Source organism: Pan troglodytes, chromosome 19 (genome assembly GCF_028858775.2).
Source record: "Pan troglodytes isolate AG18354 chromosome 19, NHGRI_mPanTro3-v2.0_pri, whole genome shotgun sequence".
Taxonomy (NCBI): domain Eukaryota; kingdom Metazoa; phylum Chordata; class Mammalia; order Primates; family Hominidae; genus Pan; species Pan troglodytes.
This window is the reverse complement of record NC_072417.2, coordinates 80,594,621-80,609,903: the sequence shown is the minus strand read 5'-3', so window position 1 is coordinate 80,609,903 and position 15,283 is coordinate 80,594,621. Positions and strand designations below refer to the sequence as shown.

At 46.3% G+C, this 15,283-nt stretch overlaps 1 protein-coding gene across 4 annotated transcripts in view; it reads right to left on the bottom strand.

Moving 5' to 3' along the window:
* The window catches only part of PITPNC1 (phosphatidylinositol transfer protein cytoplasmic 1), a 312,787-nt gene that overhangs the window by 60,681 nt on the left and 236,823 nt on the right, over positions 1-15,283 (bottom strand). For all 4 annotated transcript variants that reach the window (XM_063799225.1, XM_063799224.1, XM_001164285.8 and 1 more), the window contains one exon: positions 2,565-2,660. In XM_063799225.1, the coding sequence (XP_063655295.1) occupies positions 2,565-2,660 (96 nt within the window). The remainder of the gene's footprint in view (positions 1-2,564; positions 2,661-15,283) is intronic.

Sequence of the window (15,283 nt, the reverse complement as noted above, 5' to 3'; positions counted from 1 at the left end):
GATTACAGGCGTGAGGCACTGCGCCCGGCCTGAAATGTCATTTTTTCCATAGCATGTCTCCTGATCCTATCCTCTTAAATTCAGTTTCCTTATCACAGTCTCTCCCCGTAGCTGCCTTCCTGCACTTGTGACTCTGAACTCCATATGTATCTGTGTGACTATTTCTCTACTGTTCGCCAAATACTCTCTGCGTGGTATTTGTTAGATTGGAAGTGTCCTGAAGGGAGGGACCCTAAGCATCTGTTTGGCTCATTGCTGTGTCTTTTTTTTTTTTTTTTTTTGAGACAGTTTCTCATTCTGTTGTGATCTCAGCTCATTGCAGCCTCCACTTCCCAGGTTCAAGCGATTCTCGTGCGTCAGCCTCCTGAGTAGCTGACCACCCTGCCGGCTAATTTTTGTATTTTTAGTAGAGTTTTCGCCATGTTGATCAGGCTGGTCTCGAACTCCTGAACTCAAGTGAGCCGCCTGCCTTGGCCTCCCAAAGTGCTGGGATTACAGGCATGAGGCACCATGCCCAGACATCCCCATCTTAACATTGTATGTGACACTCAGTGAGGACTCCATAAATATTTATTGGATGAATAATTACTGGACTCTTTACCACTCATCTCCTTGGCCAAGCTGCATCCAGGGAAGAATACTCTAGGACCCAGGGAAGGAGGTACGGACGTGCCCATGAGTGACCCTGTGAAGCATGAAGGAAAAGCTCCTCGAATGTCTGTGTGAATGAAAGGAAGCTTTCTAGTGGAGGTTCTTTGGGGGCACAGAGCACAGGGAAATGAGTCAGGCACGTTGACTAGAAATAAGACTTGATTTCTTCATTAATATTCTATATTTGTATGAAGGCTTCCTACTGAATCAGGAGGGAACTCCCTGAAGTCCAGGCAGAGCCACGCCAAAGCACACTGGGAGGAAAAGCTGAAATTAGTTCAGATGGTTTTCTGGCAACCCTGCTTTCCTGGAAGGCCCAGAGCCCACAAAGAGGCCGGGAGGTCCAGGTAGGACAGCAGCCCGGGGGGAGGGCCCGAGGCGTCACAGGAGTGCTTTGCACAATGCTCTGCATATCATCAGAGCCCCATTAAGCACTGGCAGACTTGACATGAAACTATAGGATTTCTGTGGAGCGAGACAAGGGGAAGGTCAGTGGCCCTGTTTATTTCCCTCTTCGGCGGGTCCACAGTTACGTAGGGAGCGTTTAACTTTCTTTATCTTAAAATGCATAGGTGTGGTTGGCCACAGAGCATAATGAAAGCTGATGATGTTAAAACGCTCACCCTTTGGGTGGAGATGAGCAACACAGAGTGATCCACATCAGCCTCTCCCCAGCCCTTTCAGGGACAGCAGCTGAACACACGCGCCTGCAATTAAGCAGCCGAGCATTTGCTAAGATCAGTTAAGACTTTTATACCGAAATGAACCCCAAAATGTGGAGGCAAAAGAAATCTGAACCACGTCGGGAGCCTGGTTTATTTGCGTAAGGACAGAATTCATTTTGAATAAGTTTATTTATTGTGTCTCCCATCAGCCTTGATGACTCTGGGAGAAGAGTTTCAAGGTCCACGTGTCACGGCTCAAGGACGAGTCTGGGGCCCTCATTCCAAACATATTGGGATTGGTGGCATGTCGCTAACCAACAAAAATAGCCCTGCATCTGCTGTCATTGCAGGGCTGGGATGTTATTTACAAGTGGGTCACCCAAGTTCCGTCAGCAGCCATTAATAAAATACTAATGGGATATAAATGGCGACTCGCACAAACCGTATAACAAGAAGGTAGAACTAAGGCAAAGGATGGATCCTGGTAGGTTGAAAACCAGACAGAAAGCAGTTCTCTGAAATTTATTCTCAGCCAAGAACAAAGGAGATGCCCTCATTAAGGTGCTTGGTGTTTTGAGAGAAAGGAGCTGTGCTGGAATGAGCTATCAAAGTTTTCAAGGATTGATTCAGATACAAATAAAACACAGGTGGCTCACGCCTGTAATCCCAGTGCTTTGGGAGGCCAAGGTGGGCTGATCATTTGAGATCAGAAGTTGGAGACCAGCCTGGCCAACAGGGTGAAACCCCATCTCTACTAAAAATACAAAAATTAGCCAGGTATGGTGGTGGGCGCCTGTAATCCCACATACTCAGGAGGCTGAGGCAGGAGAATGGCTTGAACCTGGGAGGCAGATGCCACAGTGAGATCACACCACCACACTCCAGCCGGGGCGAGACTCCATCTCAAAAAAAAAAGAAAAAAAAAAAAAGAGCGCATGTAATTGTTTTTCAGCAAGGCCTGTGTGTTGGATGGTCCAGCCCTATGGATACTGACGTTGCCAAAAATGATGGCAGAGTTGGGAGACAGGAAAACTAAGTGGAGATTGAGTAACAGCCAGGGCCAATGATGGTCCCTGAAGAGTTAGAGACCTAATTTTGAGACTTGCAAAAAGAACCAGCAAGACATGAAAGCAAATTGAATCCACACGACGAGAGATGGCATCCTCCCAAGTTAGGAGGCACTTAAGAAATAGTTGTGGAATGAATGAATGAATGAATCTTCCACATCTCATCCCAACTGTTGCTTACCTCAGATTCTTTGTAGTAGCGCTCTGGAATTTCATCGCAGGCAATATCAATAAAGCAAACTTCTCTCTCCACGTCTTTGGCTTCATTGTCGAAAATCTGAAAAAGCAGAGCAACATATCAAAGGTTAGTGATAGCAGGTGTTACCCTCCAAAGTGCCCGAGGCAGAATAACCCCCACACAGAGCATCTTCACACGTCTCAGGGCCCCCGGCTAGTGCTTTCACCAGCCTCAGAATGCGCAAGAATCATAGAAGGCTTTGATTCATGGCTTTGGTTTTGTCACATCAGAGGCAGGTGTAGCATCAATCACTGCTTGGTGAGGGGTAGAAGAAAAACTGGGCTGTTTTTAGGAGTTCAAGAGTGAGGAAATTAATCTCTTCCAAAAAAAAATCTCTTCCCAAACTGAAATCTGCTGATTTTTGGCAGTTCACCTGAACAGGAGGAGTAAAGAGGTTGGAAAGGGTCTGGCTAAATTTGAGTCAAAAAGCAGGGATATAGGCCAAGAGTTAGGAAGAAAAGTGTGTGTTTTTTAAAATTAAAATTATATATATGTTAAAAATATATATTATATATTTTTATATATATTTAGTTTCACAAATAAAACATGCTCATTGCAGAAAATATAGATAAGCAAAAATAAGAAAATAAACCACAATCTCATTATCCAGGGGAAACACACCTGTTTTTCTTGATCATTTAAGGGCACAATTTCCTTTGTACACATAAAGGTAACAAGGTAAAGCTTGGTAAGACACTGAGATGGTTTCCTGCCCATCTGCTCTAGGTTTCACTGGCCCAGAATGCACATCACTTGCAAAAGAATAATAATAATAATAACAACAACAACAACAACACAGCCACAATATATAGATATAAATGTCGGCCTGGGCGCAGTGGTTCATGCCTGTAATCCCAGCGCTTTGGGAGGCCGAGGTGGGCAGATCACTTGAGGTCAGGAGTTTGAGACCAGCTTGGCCAATATGGTGAAACCCTGTCTCTACCAAAAATACAAAAATTAGCCGGGCGTGATGCTGCACACCTGTAATCCCAGCTACTTGGGAGGCTGAGGCAGGAGAATCACTTGAACCCAGGAGGCAGAGGTTGCAGTGAGCCAAGATTGCGCCACTGCACTCCAGCCTGGGTGACAGAGTGAGACTGTCTCAAAAAAAAAAAAAAAAAAAAAAGTCTAAATTTTGGTGGAAAAATTAAGTTCTTCTAGTTCTTCTCACTGTCATTTTTCTGGTCTAAAGGGATAATCATCCTTCTGCAGGATGATAAACAGCTTTCTTTTTTTGAGACGGAGTCTCAAGGCTGGAATGAAGTGGTGGGATCTGAGCTCACTGCAATCTCCGCCTCCTGGGTTCAAGCCATTCTTCTGCCCCAGCCTCCTGAGTAGCTGGGACTACAGGTGCCCACCACCAAGCCCGGCCAATTTTTGTATTTTTAGTAGAGATGGGGGTTTCACCATGGTGGCCAGGCTGGTCTTGAACTCCTGACCTCAAGTGATCCATCCGCCTTGGCCTCCCAAAGTGCTGGGATTACAGGCGTGAGCCACCATGCCTGGCCAACAGATTTAAGTTTGGAAAACCACTTCATTCTTAGAGGAAGTCTTAACTGTAGCCACATCCCACTGTTTAGCTCATTCCTGGAGGGAATCAACAGTTAACACTAATTACATCTGACTCTTTGGGAGAGAATGCAGTATTTTGGAAGAACAGGGTGGTTGATACCCAAGAACACTATCCTAACCCAAACTTGGTGCCTATTAACACAGTCTCCCACAAGAGGGCATCTGAAGGGCTCTTTATAGGCTCAACTCATCTTGGTTGGATTCTCAAGTTACTTGAAACGATTAGTCCTTTCTAAATGCTTTCTGAATAATATTTGTGTTGTAATTATCCTCCAAGTCGGCTGGTGGTTCTTCTCTTCTTGCCTATTCTAAATATTTGGAGACTGGACTCTTCAGATTTGTCCAAGGAGATTAACTCCCCAGTCTGACCCGAGGTGGCCACTGACTTCTCCAAGTCAGAAAAAGATTGGTTCTTGGATTGGCTCTGATTCTTTCCACTGCTACTTGAAGTCAAGTGCTTCAGGACACTCCTAAAGCATTTGGGAGGGACAAGTGAACTGCCTCAAAATGAAACAGACAGTGGAGAAACAAGTTCAAGTTCAAGTGGAGAAATAAGTTGTGAAATAAAATACTGGGTCTCACACTGTTTGCGAGAGCCAGTCCCCGCCGCTCCTTCTTTCTTTCTGCAAATCTCTTTTAAGTGTGAGCTAAGAGAAGAGAGACACAAGCCTCATTAAGAAGACACACAGAGGCCAGGCACAGTGGCTCACACCTGTAAGCCCAGCACTTCGGGAGGCCGATGGCGGGCGGGTTGGGGGAGGTGGATTACTTGAGGCTGGGAGTTCAAGACCAGCCTGGCCAACATGATGAGATGGAGAAACCCCGTCCCTACTAAAAATAAAAAAAATTAGCTGGGCATGTTGGCATGTGCCTGTAATCCCAGCTACTTGGGAGCCTGAGGCAGGAGAATCACTTGAACCTGGGAGGTGGACATTGCAGTGAGCCGAGATCGTGCCACTGCACTCCAGCCTGGTCGACAGAGTGAGACTCTGTCTTAAAAACAACAACAACAACAACAACAAAAACCACACCCCCCCCCCCCACACACACACACAGAATACCCCAGAGGGAAATGAGCTTCCAGAGAGTAAATTACAAAAGTAGTTAAAAAGGTTTGACATTTATTGGTGGCAAAATCTACAGGACTCAAAGAAAGGGAACTAAGCAGGGATGAGGGGGGGCATGACAGGTTATGTAGCTTTCTCCGATTTAATTCAAACATTTTATTGATCCCTCATTGCACCCATTGCAGTTTTCATAGTATTGCCTTAGCTCCAAAGTCGCCCTTACGCCTCTGCTCTGAGATCATGGACTGGACCCTGTAAGTATTTCTCCTTTACAGTGAGCCTCATCAGTAGGGGGCCCTAAAGGGCCACTGCAAGAGGAAGGGGATTTCTTCAGATTTGGATGTTGTTGGGCTGCAGAGTCTGCCTGTGGGGACTTTCGGTCATGCTCTGCCCCAGCTGCAAGCCTAGAGTGCACAGTTGCTCAGTGACCTTGTAGCCCTAGCCTGGGCCCAGTAACCACTTCACGGTGGCCCTCCTGCTGCAGGCACTGCGTGCTGCAGGCCTTGCACTGGCAGCGTGCCCTGACTCTCTCTCCACACACACACCTGTCCACCAACCTCCTCTGGCCTGCACCCCAGAGGGCGCTCTGCTGCTCAACCACTGTGAACCAGCCCTGGCTCAGGTCAACCTCGTGAACTTCCCCACCATCCTGCTTCTCCAATGAAGTCTGAACCCCAGCCATGCAGAGGGGCCCCTGCCAAGTTTGTCCTTCCTGGGTATTCTCTCTCAGCCGTAGGGTACCCTTTGGAGTTCCCTTTACATCCTTATAGTTGCTCCTATCAGAGATCAATAATTCCTTCTATTACATTTCTCCTATTCAAATTACTGCATGGTTTCTATCTCCTGATTGGGCCCTGACTGATACACCCATTGCATACAAAGTGCTGCCCTGGGCTTGAGGGACTACAAAGATAGCCCTTGAGAGGTTACCATCTAGTAGGAGAGACAGACTGGGGAGCTATCACCAAAAATACAAGGCAGAATGGAGTATGTGCTGCAAAAGAAAGAAAAGAATAGGCTGTCAGCTGGCCGCAGTGGCTTACACCTGTAATCCCAGCACTTAGGGAGGCCAAGGCGGGTGGATGGCTTGAGGTCAGGAGTTCGGGACCAGCTTGGTCAACATGGTGAAACCCCAGCCGGGTGTGGTGGCACATGCCTGTGAACCCTGCTACTCGGGAGACTGAGGCATGAGAATCGCTTGAACTCGGGAGGCAGAGGTTGCAGTGAGCCGAGATTGTGCCACTGCACTCCAGCCTGGGCGACACAGTGAGACGCCATCTCAAAAAAAAAAAAAAACAAAAAAGAAGAAGAAGAACAAAAAGAAAAGAATAGGCTCTAAAGCTAGAGAAGGGAACCATTAATGTTGCTTTAAGAACATTATGCCCATAGTAATATTATTCCCGCTTTTCAGATGAGAAAACCAAGGCTGAAAGAAGTAAAGAGTCTTGCTCAAAGTCACATGGCCAGTCAGCAGAGAAGCTCAGATTGGAGGGCAAGTCTGTAGGCTTCACCAGGTCCTTCCATGATTAAAACAAACAAAAACAAAACCGCCTCTTAGCATCCAACCGCTAAGATAAACATCAATCAAAACTGCTACCTGCATCTTTCTAGAAAGAAAAATTCAGAATCTGAGTCTCCTGCTACTTAAAAAGTGTGTGTCCTGAGAAACTGTCACTGAGAACCTCCCAGCAACATGGGAGTCTTCTGTTCCTCTGTTGAATAGCTAAGGCTGCAGCAGAAGCCACCAAGGCATCCTTTAGTCCAACCACTGGTCTCCTTCATAAACAGCGTGCCTAATTCTCATGCCAAAGTCCATGGAATAGCAAGCACGAGGAAGCTCCTTTACTTGAACTTTGTAGTAAATATTTCAGGGTGGGGTACCCACCATCTGAACAAATCACAAAAAATCACATTGAGGAACCCAACATCCTCTTCAGGCTTGAGATGATGAGTTTTAATTTCTTTTCTTTCTTTTTTTTTTTGAGACGAAGTCTCACTCTTGTCTCCCGGGCTGGAGTGCGATGGCGCGATCTCGGCTCACTGCAACCTCTGCCACCTGGGTTCAAGCGATTCTCCTGCCTCAGCCCCCTGAGTATGTGGGATTACAGGCGCCTGTCACCACGCCCGGCTAATTTTTGTATTTTTAGTAGAGATGGGGTTTTACCATATTGGCCAGGGTGGTCTAGAACTCTTGACCTCAGATGATCCACCCATCTTGGCCTCCCAAAGTGCTGGGATTACAGGCGAGTTTTAATTTCTAATAAATAATGAATCTCCCAGTGATTAGAGCTTAAGAGATGTTCATAGGTGCTCAATAAGTGCCTGGAGAACTAACAGAAGGCATTAGCGTCTACTTTCCAAAGAGGACTCTATGGCAGGAATATTGTTTACTCATTGATCTTAGTTTTTTTTTTTTTTTTTTTTCATGAGTCTGAGATCCTGTTTCCTTGGTTGTAAGCACCCTAATTTCCCACAATTGCTGCCATAGGGCTCAGTGCAGGGTGACAGCCTCCTACTATGGGCTGATGGCTCCTACATTGGCAATCAGGAGAGCTGAGTTTAAATTCAGTTATCTGGCCGGGCATGGTGGCTCACACCTGTAATCCCAGTACTTTGAGAGGCCAGGTGGGCAGATCACCTGAGGTCAGAAGTTTAAGACCAGCCTGGCCAACATGGTGAAACCCCATCTCTACTGAAAATACAAAAATTAGCTGGGTGTGGTGGCATGTGCCTGTAATCCCAGCTACTAGGGAGGCTGAGGCAGGAGAATTGCTTGAACCCAGGAGGTGGAGGCTGCAGTGAGCTGAGATACACCACTGCACTCCAGCCTGTGCGACAGGGCAAGACTTTGTCTCAAATAAATAAGTAAGTAAATTCAGTAAATTTTCTGTGTAACCTTGGGCTAATTCCTGCATGTTCTTTGGGCCTCCATGTCCTTGTTTGTAAATTAAAATCTTAGTCTAACTGGGAACAGCGGCTCATCCCTGTAATCCCAGCACTTTGGGAGGTCAAAGTGCAAGGATGGCTTAAGCCCAGGAGTTTGAGACCAGCCTGGGCAACATAGCAAGACCCTGTCTCTATAAAAATTAGTTGGGCGTGGTGATGTGCACCTGTTGTCCCAGCTACTCAGGAGGCTGAGGCATGAGAATCTCTTGAGCCGAGAGGCAGAGGTTGCAGTGAGCCAAGATCACGCCACTACACTTCATCCTGGGCAACAGAGTGAGATCCTGTCTTAAAAACAAACAAACAAAAAAAAAAAACAAAAAAAACCAAACCACAACTTAGTCTAGATGAATGGGTTTCAGGGATTCTGGGAGACATCCTGAAATTTGAGAAGGTGTATTTTTCTGGAAAGAGAGTTCGACCACTTTCATCTGATCATCAGAGATCTGTGGCCCTAAGGAGACTGAGATCAAGTGACCCAGGTGACCATTAACATTCCTTTCAGTTAAAAAGCCTGTGGTGTTAAGAGTGGCCTCTGCGTCCTGTTAGTCTCCTCTGTCTTGCTCCTTGGCTTGTTCCTTCTCTGTCCTATCATCCCACAGTCAGCCAACTTGGGTGGTACATAGAGGGGCTGCCACAGAGCAGTGGGAAGTGGCAGCGGTCCTGATGTGGTGTAATTGGAGAGCAGGGACAAGGTGAAATGTTCTTATCGTCACACTCAGTTCAGGGCAGGAGCCAGAATTAAGCCAACACCATTAAAAACAAGCAGAGGCTTCACCGGGCCCCAAAGGAAAACACTCATCCACAGCAATGATTCATTTGGGCTCCCCGGTGGTGGCAGGTGCAGCTGCCAGAGCTCTGGTACAACTCCCGGCTCTTGGAGGTGGAGGAAGAGATCTGCTGAGGTCGCGTTAGGATGCGAATGCCTTTTGTTGTTGCATCAAGCCAAAGCTTTACAGGGATGCACCTGACACTGGAGTGCTGTGAACTTCATGGTCTCGTTTGCTCCTTGGGCTGAATTTGTCTCCTGAGATGGGACCTGGGTGTGGGAGGTCACGGAGGCACTTTTCCTATATCACCTGTAATAATGTTCCTGTCTTTGGCTATTTATCAGAGACAGGTTCCTCTTTCCCTTCTACTTTCTACCCACAAATCATCTGCAGTGGATTTTGGTGTCAATCTGGTTGACTCCCGTGGCCACCCCCGCCATACACACACTAGAGAGTGAATAACTGCTCAGTAGGAAAAATTCCTTTAAATATGAACCTAGAAATGCTACATGGGGAAGGCAAATCTGAATAATTACCATGTTAAAGATTCCAAAATTAAAAGGGAGTAATTTTCTCTGTTTTGTAAAGTATTAAGAATAATAAGTATCAAGTGTCTTACAAATCTTGATATACTTTGACCTAGTAAGCTTTCATTTTGAGAATTTATCTTAAGAAAAGAATCTTGGTGGCCAGGCGTGGTGGCTCACACCTGTAATCCCAGCACTTTTGGAAGGCCAAGACAGGTGGATCAGTTGAGGTCAGGAGTTTGAGACCAGCCTAGGCAACATGGCAAAACCCAGTCTCTACTAAAAAATACAAAAATCAGCTGGGCATATTGGCGGGTGCCTGTAGTCCAGCTACTCAAGAGCTGAGGCAGGAGAATCACTTAAATCCAGAAGGCAGAGGTTGCACTGAGCCAAGACTGCATGACAGAGCAAGACTCTGTATAAATAAAAAACAAAACAAAACAAACAAAAAAACAAAACAGAAAGAAAGAAAAGAATCTTGGCAAGGCACAGTGGCTCACACCCGTAATCCCAGCACTTTGTGAGGCCAAGGTGGGAGGATGGCTTAAGCCCAGGAGTTTGAGACTAGCCTGGACAACATAGTGATACCTTGTCTCCACAAATAATTTAAAAATGAGCTGGGTGTGGTGGCATGGATCTGTGGTCTCAGCTACTCAGGAGGCTGAGGTGGGAGGACTGCTTGAGCCTAGGCAGTGGAGGCTGCAATGAGCCGTGAGTGTGCCACTGCATTCCAGCCTGGGTGACAGAGTGAAACCCTGAGGAAAAAAAAAAAAAAGAAAGAAAGAAAGAAAAAGAAAATAATCTTAAAGGAAAAGACTTATGCACAAATATTTTTATTGCAACATTATTATAATGTCAAGAAAAATAAGATTGAAAAAGGAAGAAAACAGCTTAAATATCCTACTATGGGAGAATTGCCAAATAAATTAAGGTAAATCCATTTCATGAACTATTACGTGCTGTGTGGTGATAATTGAGTAGGGACAGGTACACTGATAAGCATGGGATGTGTCTTATCAGCCTAGATTTCTCTTTGAACAGAAGTGTTTCTCTAAATTTTGCAATTGCTCTTGCTTCATTTCTAGATTTGTTTCTAGATTTGGTGATTTCTCTGGATAAAATCCACCAAGATCACGATGTAGGGTGGTTCTTCATAAATCCACAATTTTGGGAATCATGAATTCTGCAGCTCTTTTCTCTACAACAGAAACTTTGATGGTTTAAGATCCAAGCTTAGATGAAAAATGTCTGTACTTTCTGCACAATTTTTCTGTAAACCTAAACTGCTCTAGAAAATAAAATCTAAGGTGGGCAAGGTGGCTCATGCCTGTAATCCCAGCACTTTGGGAGGCCAAGGCAGGTGGATCACCTGAGGTCAGGAGTTCCAGACCAGCCTGGTCAACATGACGAAACCCCGTCTCTACAAAAATACAGAAATTAGCTGGGCATGGTGGCGCATGCCTGTAGTCCCAGCTGTTCGGGAAGGCTGAGTGAGGCAGGAGAATCGTTTGAACCCGGGAGGTGGAGATTGCAGTGAGCCAAGATCACGCCATTGTACTACAGCCAGGGCGACACAGCAAGACTCCATCTCAGAAGAAAAAAGAAAAGAAAAGAAAAGAAAATCTATTATCCTCTAAAAATTGAAGGGCTGGGCAGGTGGTGGGGAAGGTGCAAGCCTAGTAGCTGTGTAGATTTTTATCTTCCTGCCATCTGTACAAGCTACTGAGGATACAAGGTAGAGGTGGCTGATTAGGAGGGATTTTGAGAAAAGTCTACCAGTCATCTTGTTTTATGCTTCAGATACGATTAAAGAGACAGAGAAGCCTAGCCAAACCACTGATCCTCTCTACTATAACTTTTTTTGGCTTTTGGGAGCTCGCTGGAGGAAGCAATTGAGGAAGACATGCCAACAAAGTACAGGTTCAGCCAGCAGGAACACTGGAAGCGGAATTCATGTTTTACCAATGTTGTCCCGCTCATGCTCTGCACCGGCAAAGTGGCTACTGGATTGGTGGAGGGAGGGGATACTGGCTGCCAGTTAATACTTTAAGCATATGGCTCTAGTGTTGGTTCATGGTTTATTATTATTATCACTATTTTTTTTAAAGACAGAGTCTTGCTCTGTCACCAAGGCTGGAATGCATTGGCGTGACTGCAACCTCTGCCTCCTGGGTTCAAGTGATTCTCCTGCCTGAGCCTCCCAAGTAGCTGGGACTACAGGCATGCACCACCACACCTGGCTAATTTTTGTATTTTTAGTAGAGATGGGGTTTCACCATGTTGGCCTGGTCTTGAACTTCTGACCTCAAGTGATCCAACTGCCTCAGTCTCTCAAAGGGCTGGAATTAACCACACCTGGCCAGTTCATGGTTTATTGATTATTATCTAATAGCAGCATATTCAGTTGGAGAGAGACTGAAAAGCACTAATGGCTGTAAAAAAAAAAAAAAAAAAAAAAAGTCCAGGCTACCAATGATGAAAACCATCTCTATGGGTCATCTCACTGAGAACATTATCCCAGCTACACAATTCAGTGGTGACTGTTTCATAAATATATACATGACTATTTATGAATATATATATATATGAATATACAATCCAATCCAAGAGTATTTCAACTTGTCTTCTACACGGTCATTAAGATAGAATAAAAAAGGAATAAAAAAGATACTCTTCATGGGTCTCTTCAAAACCACTTTCTTTTTTTTTTGAGACGGAGTCTCGCTCTGTCGCCCAGGCTGGAGTGCAGTGGCGCGATCTCGGCTCACTGCAAGCTCCGCCTCCCGGGTTCCCGCCATTCTCCTGCCTCAGCCTCCCGAGTAGCTGGGACTACAGGCGCCCGCCACCGCACCCGGCTAATTTTTTGTATTTTTAGTAGAGACGGGGGTTTCACTGTGGTCTCGATCTCCTGACCTTGTGATCTGCCCGCCTCGGCCTCCCAAAGTGCTGGGATTACAGGCGTGAGTCTTTTTTTAAATATTAGGTTGGTGCAAAAGTAATCATGGTTTTTGCAAATAGATACAGGGTCTTGCTACATTGCCCAGGTGCGTCTCAAACTCCTGGACTAAAGTGATCCTCCTGTCATGGCCTCCCAAAGTGTTAGGATTACAGGTGTGAGCCACTGCACCTGGCCTCAGAACCATTTTTGGTCTCTATTCTTTTTTCTGTTTTGCAGAAGACAGAGTTGGGTAACTGTTATTTGTTCTTAAGATAGAATTACTGTACTTAAGGACAGCACTCTAGAGATGAAGAGTTCGAATGCCCACCATTCAATGAATTGGCAAATATTGGTTAAGCACCTACTGTGTGTTCAACACTGTGTCTTGGAAAAATGTGTAAGAGAAGGTCCACTCTCAAGGGGGCTATGATTTTGTGGAGACTAGATTTAATACACAATTTAATCGACATTATATAACATATAATCCATATATTACTAAAGTACTAAAAGATATGTTTCAGCCCAGCTGCAGTGGCTCACACCTGTAATCCAAACACTTTGGGAGGCCAAGGCAGGTGGATCACTTGAGGTCAGGAGTTTGAGACCAGCCTGGCCAACATGGCGAAACCCCGTCTCTACAAAAAATACAAAAATTAGCCAGGTATGGCAGCACACACCTATAGTACCAGCTACTCGGGAGGCTGAGGCAGGAGAATCGCTTGAACCTGGGAGGCAGAGGTTACAGTGACCTGAGATGGCGCCATTGCACTCCAGCCTGGGTGACAGAGTGAAACTTTGTCTTAAAATAAAATAAAATAAAATAAAATAAAATAAAATAAAATGTGCTTCAGACAAGAGTACTCTAGTAGTCCAAATTCAGCAAGGAGGGAACTCAATATAGGTCCATAATGGTCGGGGTCCAAGACGATTATTTGGCCAGCAGGGGTGATACAAGAGACTGGCCAATTGGTGTCGTGAAGAAAGAATCCAACCCCACATCGTGCCTGCAGTGTGGTCCAGAGACGCCAGGCCAGGAATATAGCTTAGGGCTGCTGAGGTTTCCATCTGGGGGCCCCAGAGAACTGCCTACTGGTGCGGGGGCTCTAGGGCAGTGATGACCCCAGATCCACTCCTGTACTGACCTTGGTCTTAGAATGGAATTGAAACCCCATTTGGTAATACAGTGGGAGGTAAACTGCTTTTATTTAATCCCCATCAAACGCTCCACTTGCCACAGGATTTCAGGGGTATTAAGGCTGAGTAAAGGAAACTCATCTATCAGGGTTAGGCCGGATCGTCTTAGCTGCTGGGTAAACTTCAGTGCTTCTCTGGAGAACCCTTTCTGGTGGACAATATCATTAGGCCTTTGGCGCAGAGGGGAAAATTGTTTTTCCAGAGCCAGCAGGGAGTTGTAAAGCAAACTGAAGGCAAAGGTTTCAGGCCTGAGAGTGTCTGAGAAAATCCTGTCCCCAGTGAGGTGGTGACAAGCCTATGCAGCAGGGATAGAGAAGGGTGAGGGGTTGGAAGGGGAGCTCCAGAGAACACCTCTGCAGATCTCCGCGAGACTGGCTTGCTGTGCCCTTCTGTTTTCCTCACACTGTCCTGTGTCCTTTCAGTGACAGCTCAGTAACCCTCCAGTGTACTGGGTGTGAGTTTTAAAGGGCTCTAAGGCCAGGTGCAGTGGCTCACGCCTGTAATCCCAGGACTTTGGGAGGCAGAGGCAGGAGGATTGCTTACGTGCAGCAGTTCGAGACCAGCCGGGGCAACATAGTGAGACCCTGTCTCTACAAAAATTTTAAAAATTCGCCAGGTGTGGTGGCAAGCATCTATGATCCCAGCTACTTGGGAGGCTGAGGCAGGAGGACCTTTTGAGTCTGGGAGGTTAAGATTGCAGTGAGCTGTGACAGAGCCACTGCACTCCAGTCTGGAAGACGGAGTGAGACCCTGTCTCAAAAAACAACAAAAACAAATAAATAAAGGGCTTGAAGCAGAGGAGAGGAAAAGGGAGGCTAAGAGACTGAGAAGTAATCTTCAGAAGGCTGTCTTTGGGCCTTGGTGACACTTCCAGGCTGTTTTAGTTATGGGATTTTGGGAAGGACAGTGAGTTCATGAGGACATGGTCAAGCTCTCAGGGGTGTGAGCTGGTGATGTGAGGACTCCTCTGAGGCTAAGAGTGGCACACCGCTGCAGACAAGCTGGGTGAAATATTGACACACACCCACAAGCCTGCAGATGGCACTGGGGGCAGATGGCACTGCAGATGGCACTGGGTGGGGGTGGGGGGTGAGCTGGGAGCGGGGAGGGGAGGAGAAAGCTCTCAGAGGAGCACCTGATGGTGGAAAAGCTTTGATCAGAGATGAAGGTGGGGTGGAGTAAGGCGGCTGCCCTCAGCATCGTCTGCGGGCACTGTGCATGTTGTCCTTGGATCCCTGGCAGTAAGCGAGGACGCTGGCACACACGGAGTTGGCTAGGGCTCCAGAGAGGGATGTTGAACCCCTGGTGGAGTGATTGGCAGTAGAGTGAGAATACCTGTGGGGGTCCTTGGGGAGCCAAGAAGCACAAGTAGAAAAGAGCCCCTGGATCTTGGGCCACCTTGAGGGAGCCGATTAAAAAACATGGGTACTCATGGTGTCGGGAAGGGAGGCTTGCCTGATTCTTTTCCTAGTCACTGAATAATATTTCTCTCTATTAAATTAAACTACTTAAACTTCCAGATAGAACTCTTTGCCAAGAAGGCTGGCAAGATAGGAGTTTAGGGAAATTCAGCATCATGGTCATTCCCAGTTTGAGCACACAGAAATAAGTGGTGGACTCCTAAACTGTTCAATCTGGCCCCTTCATGGAC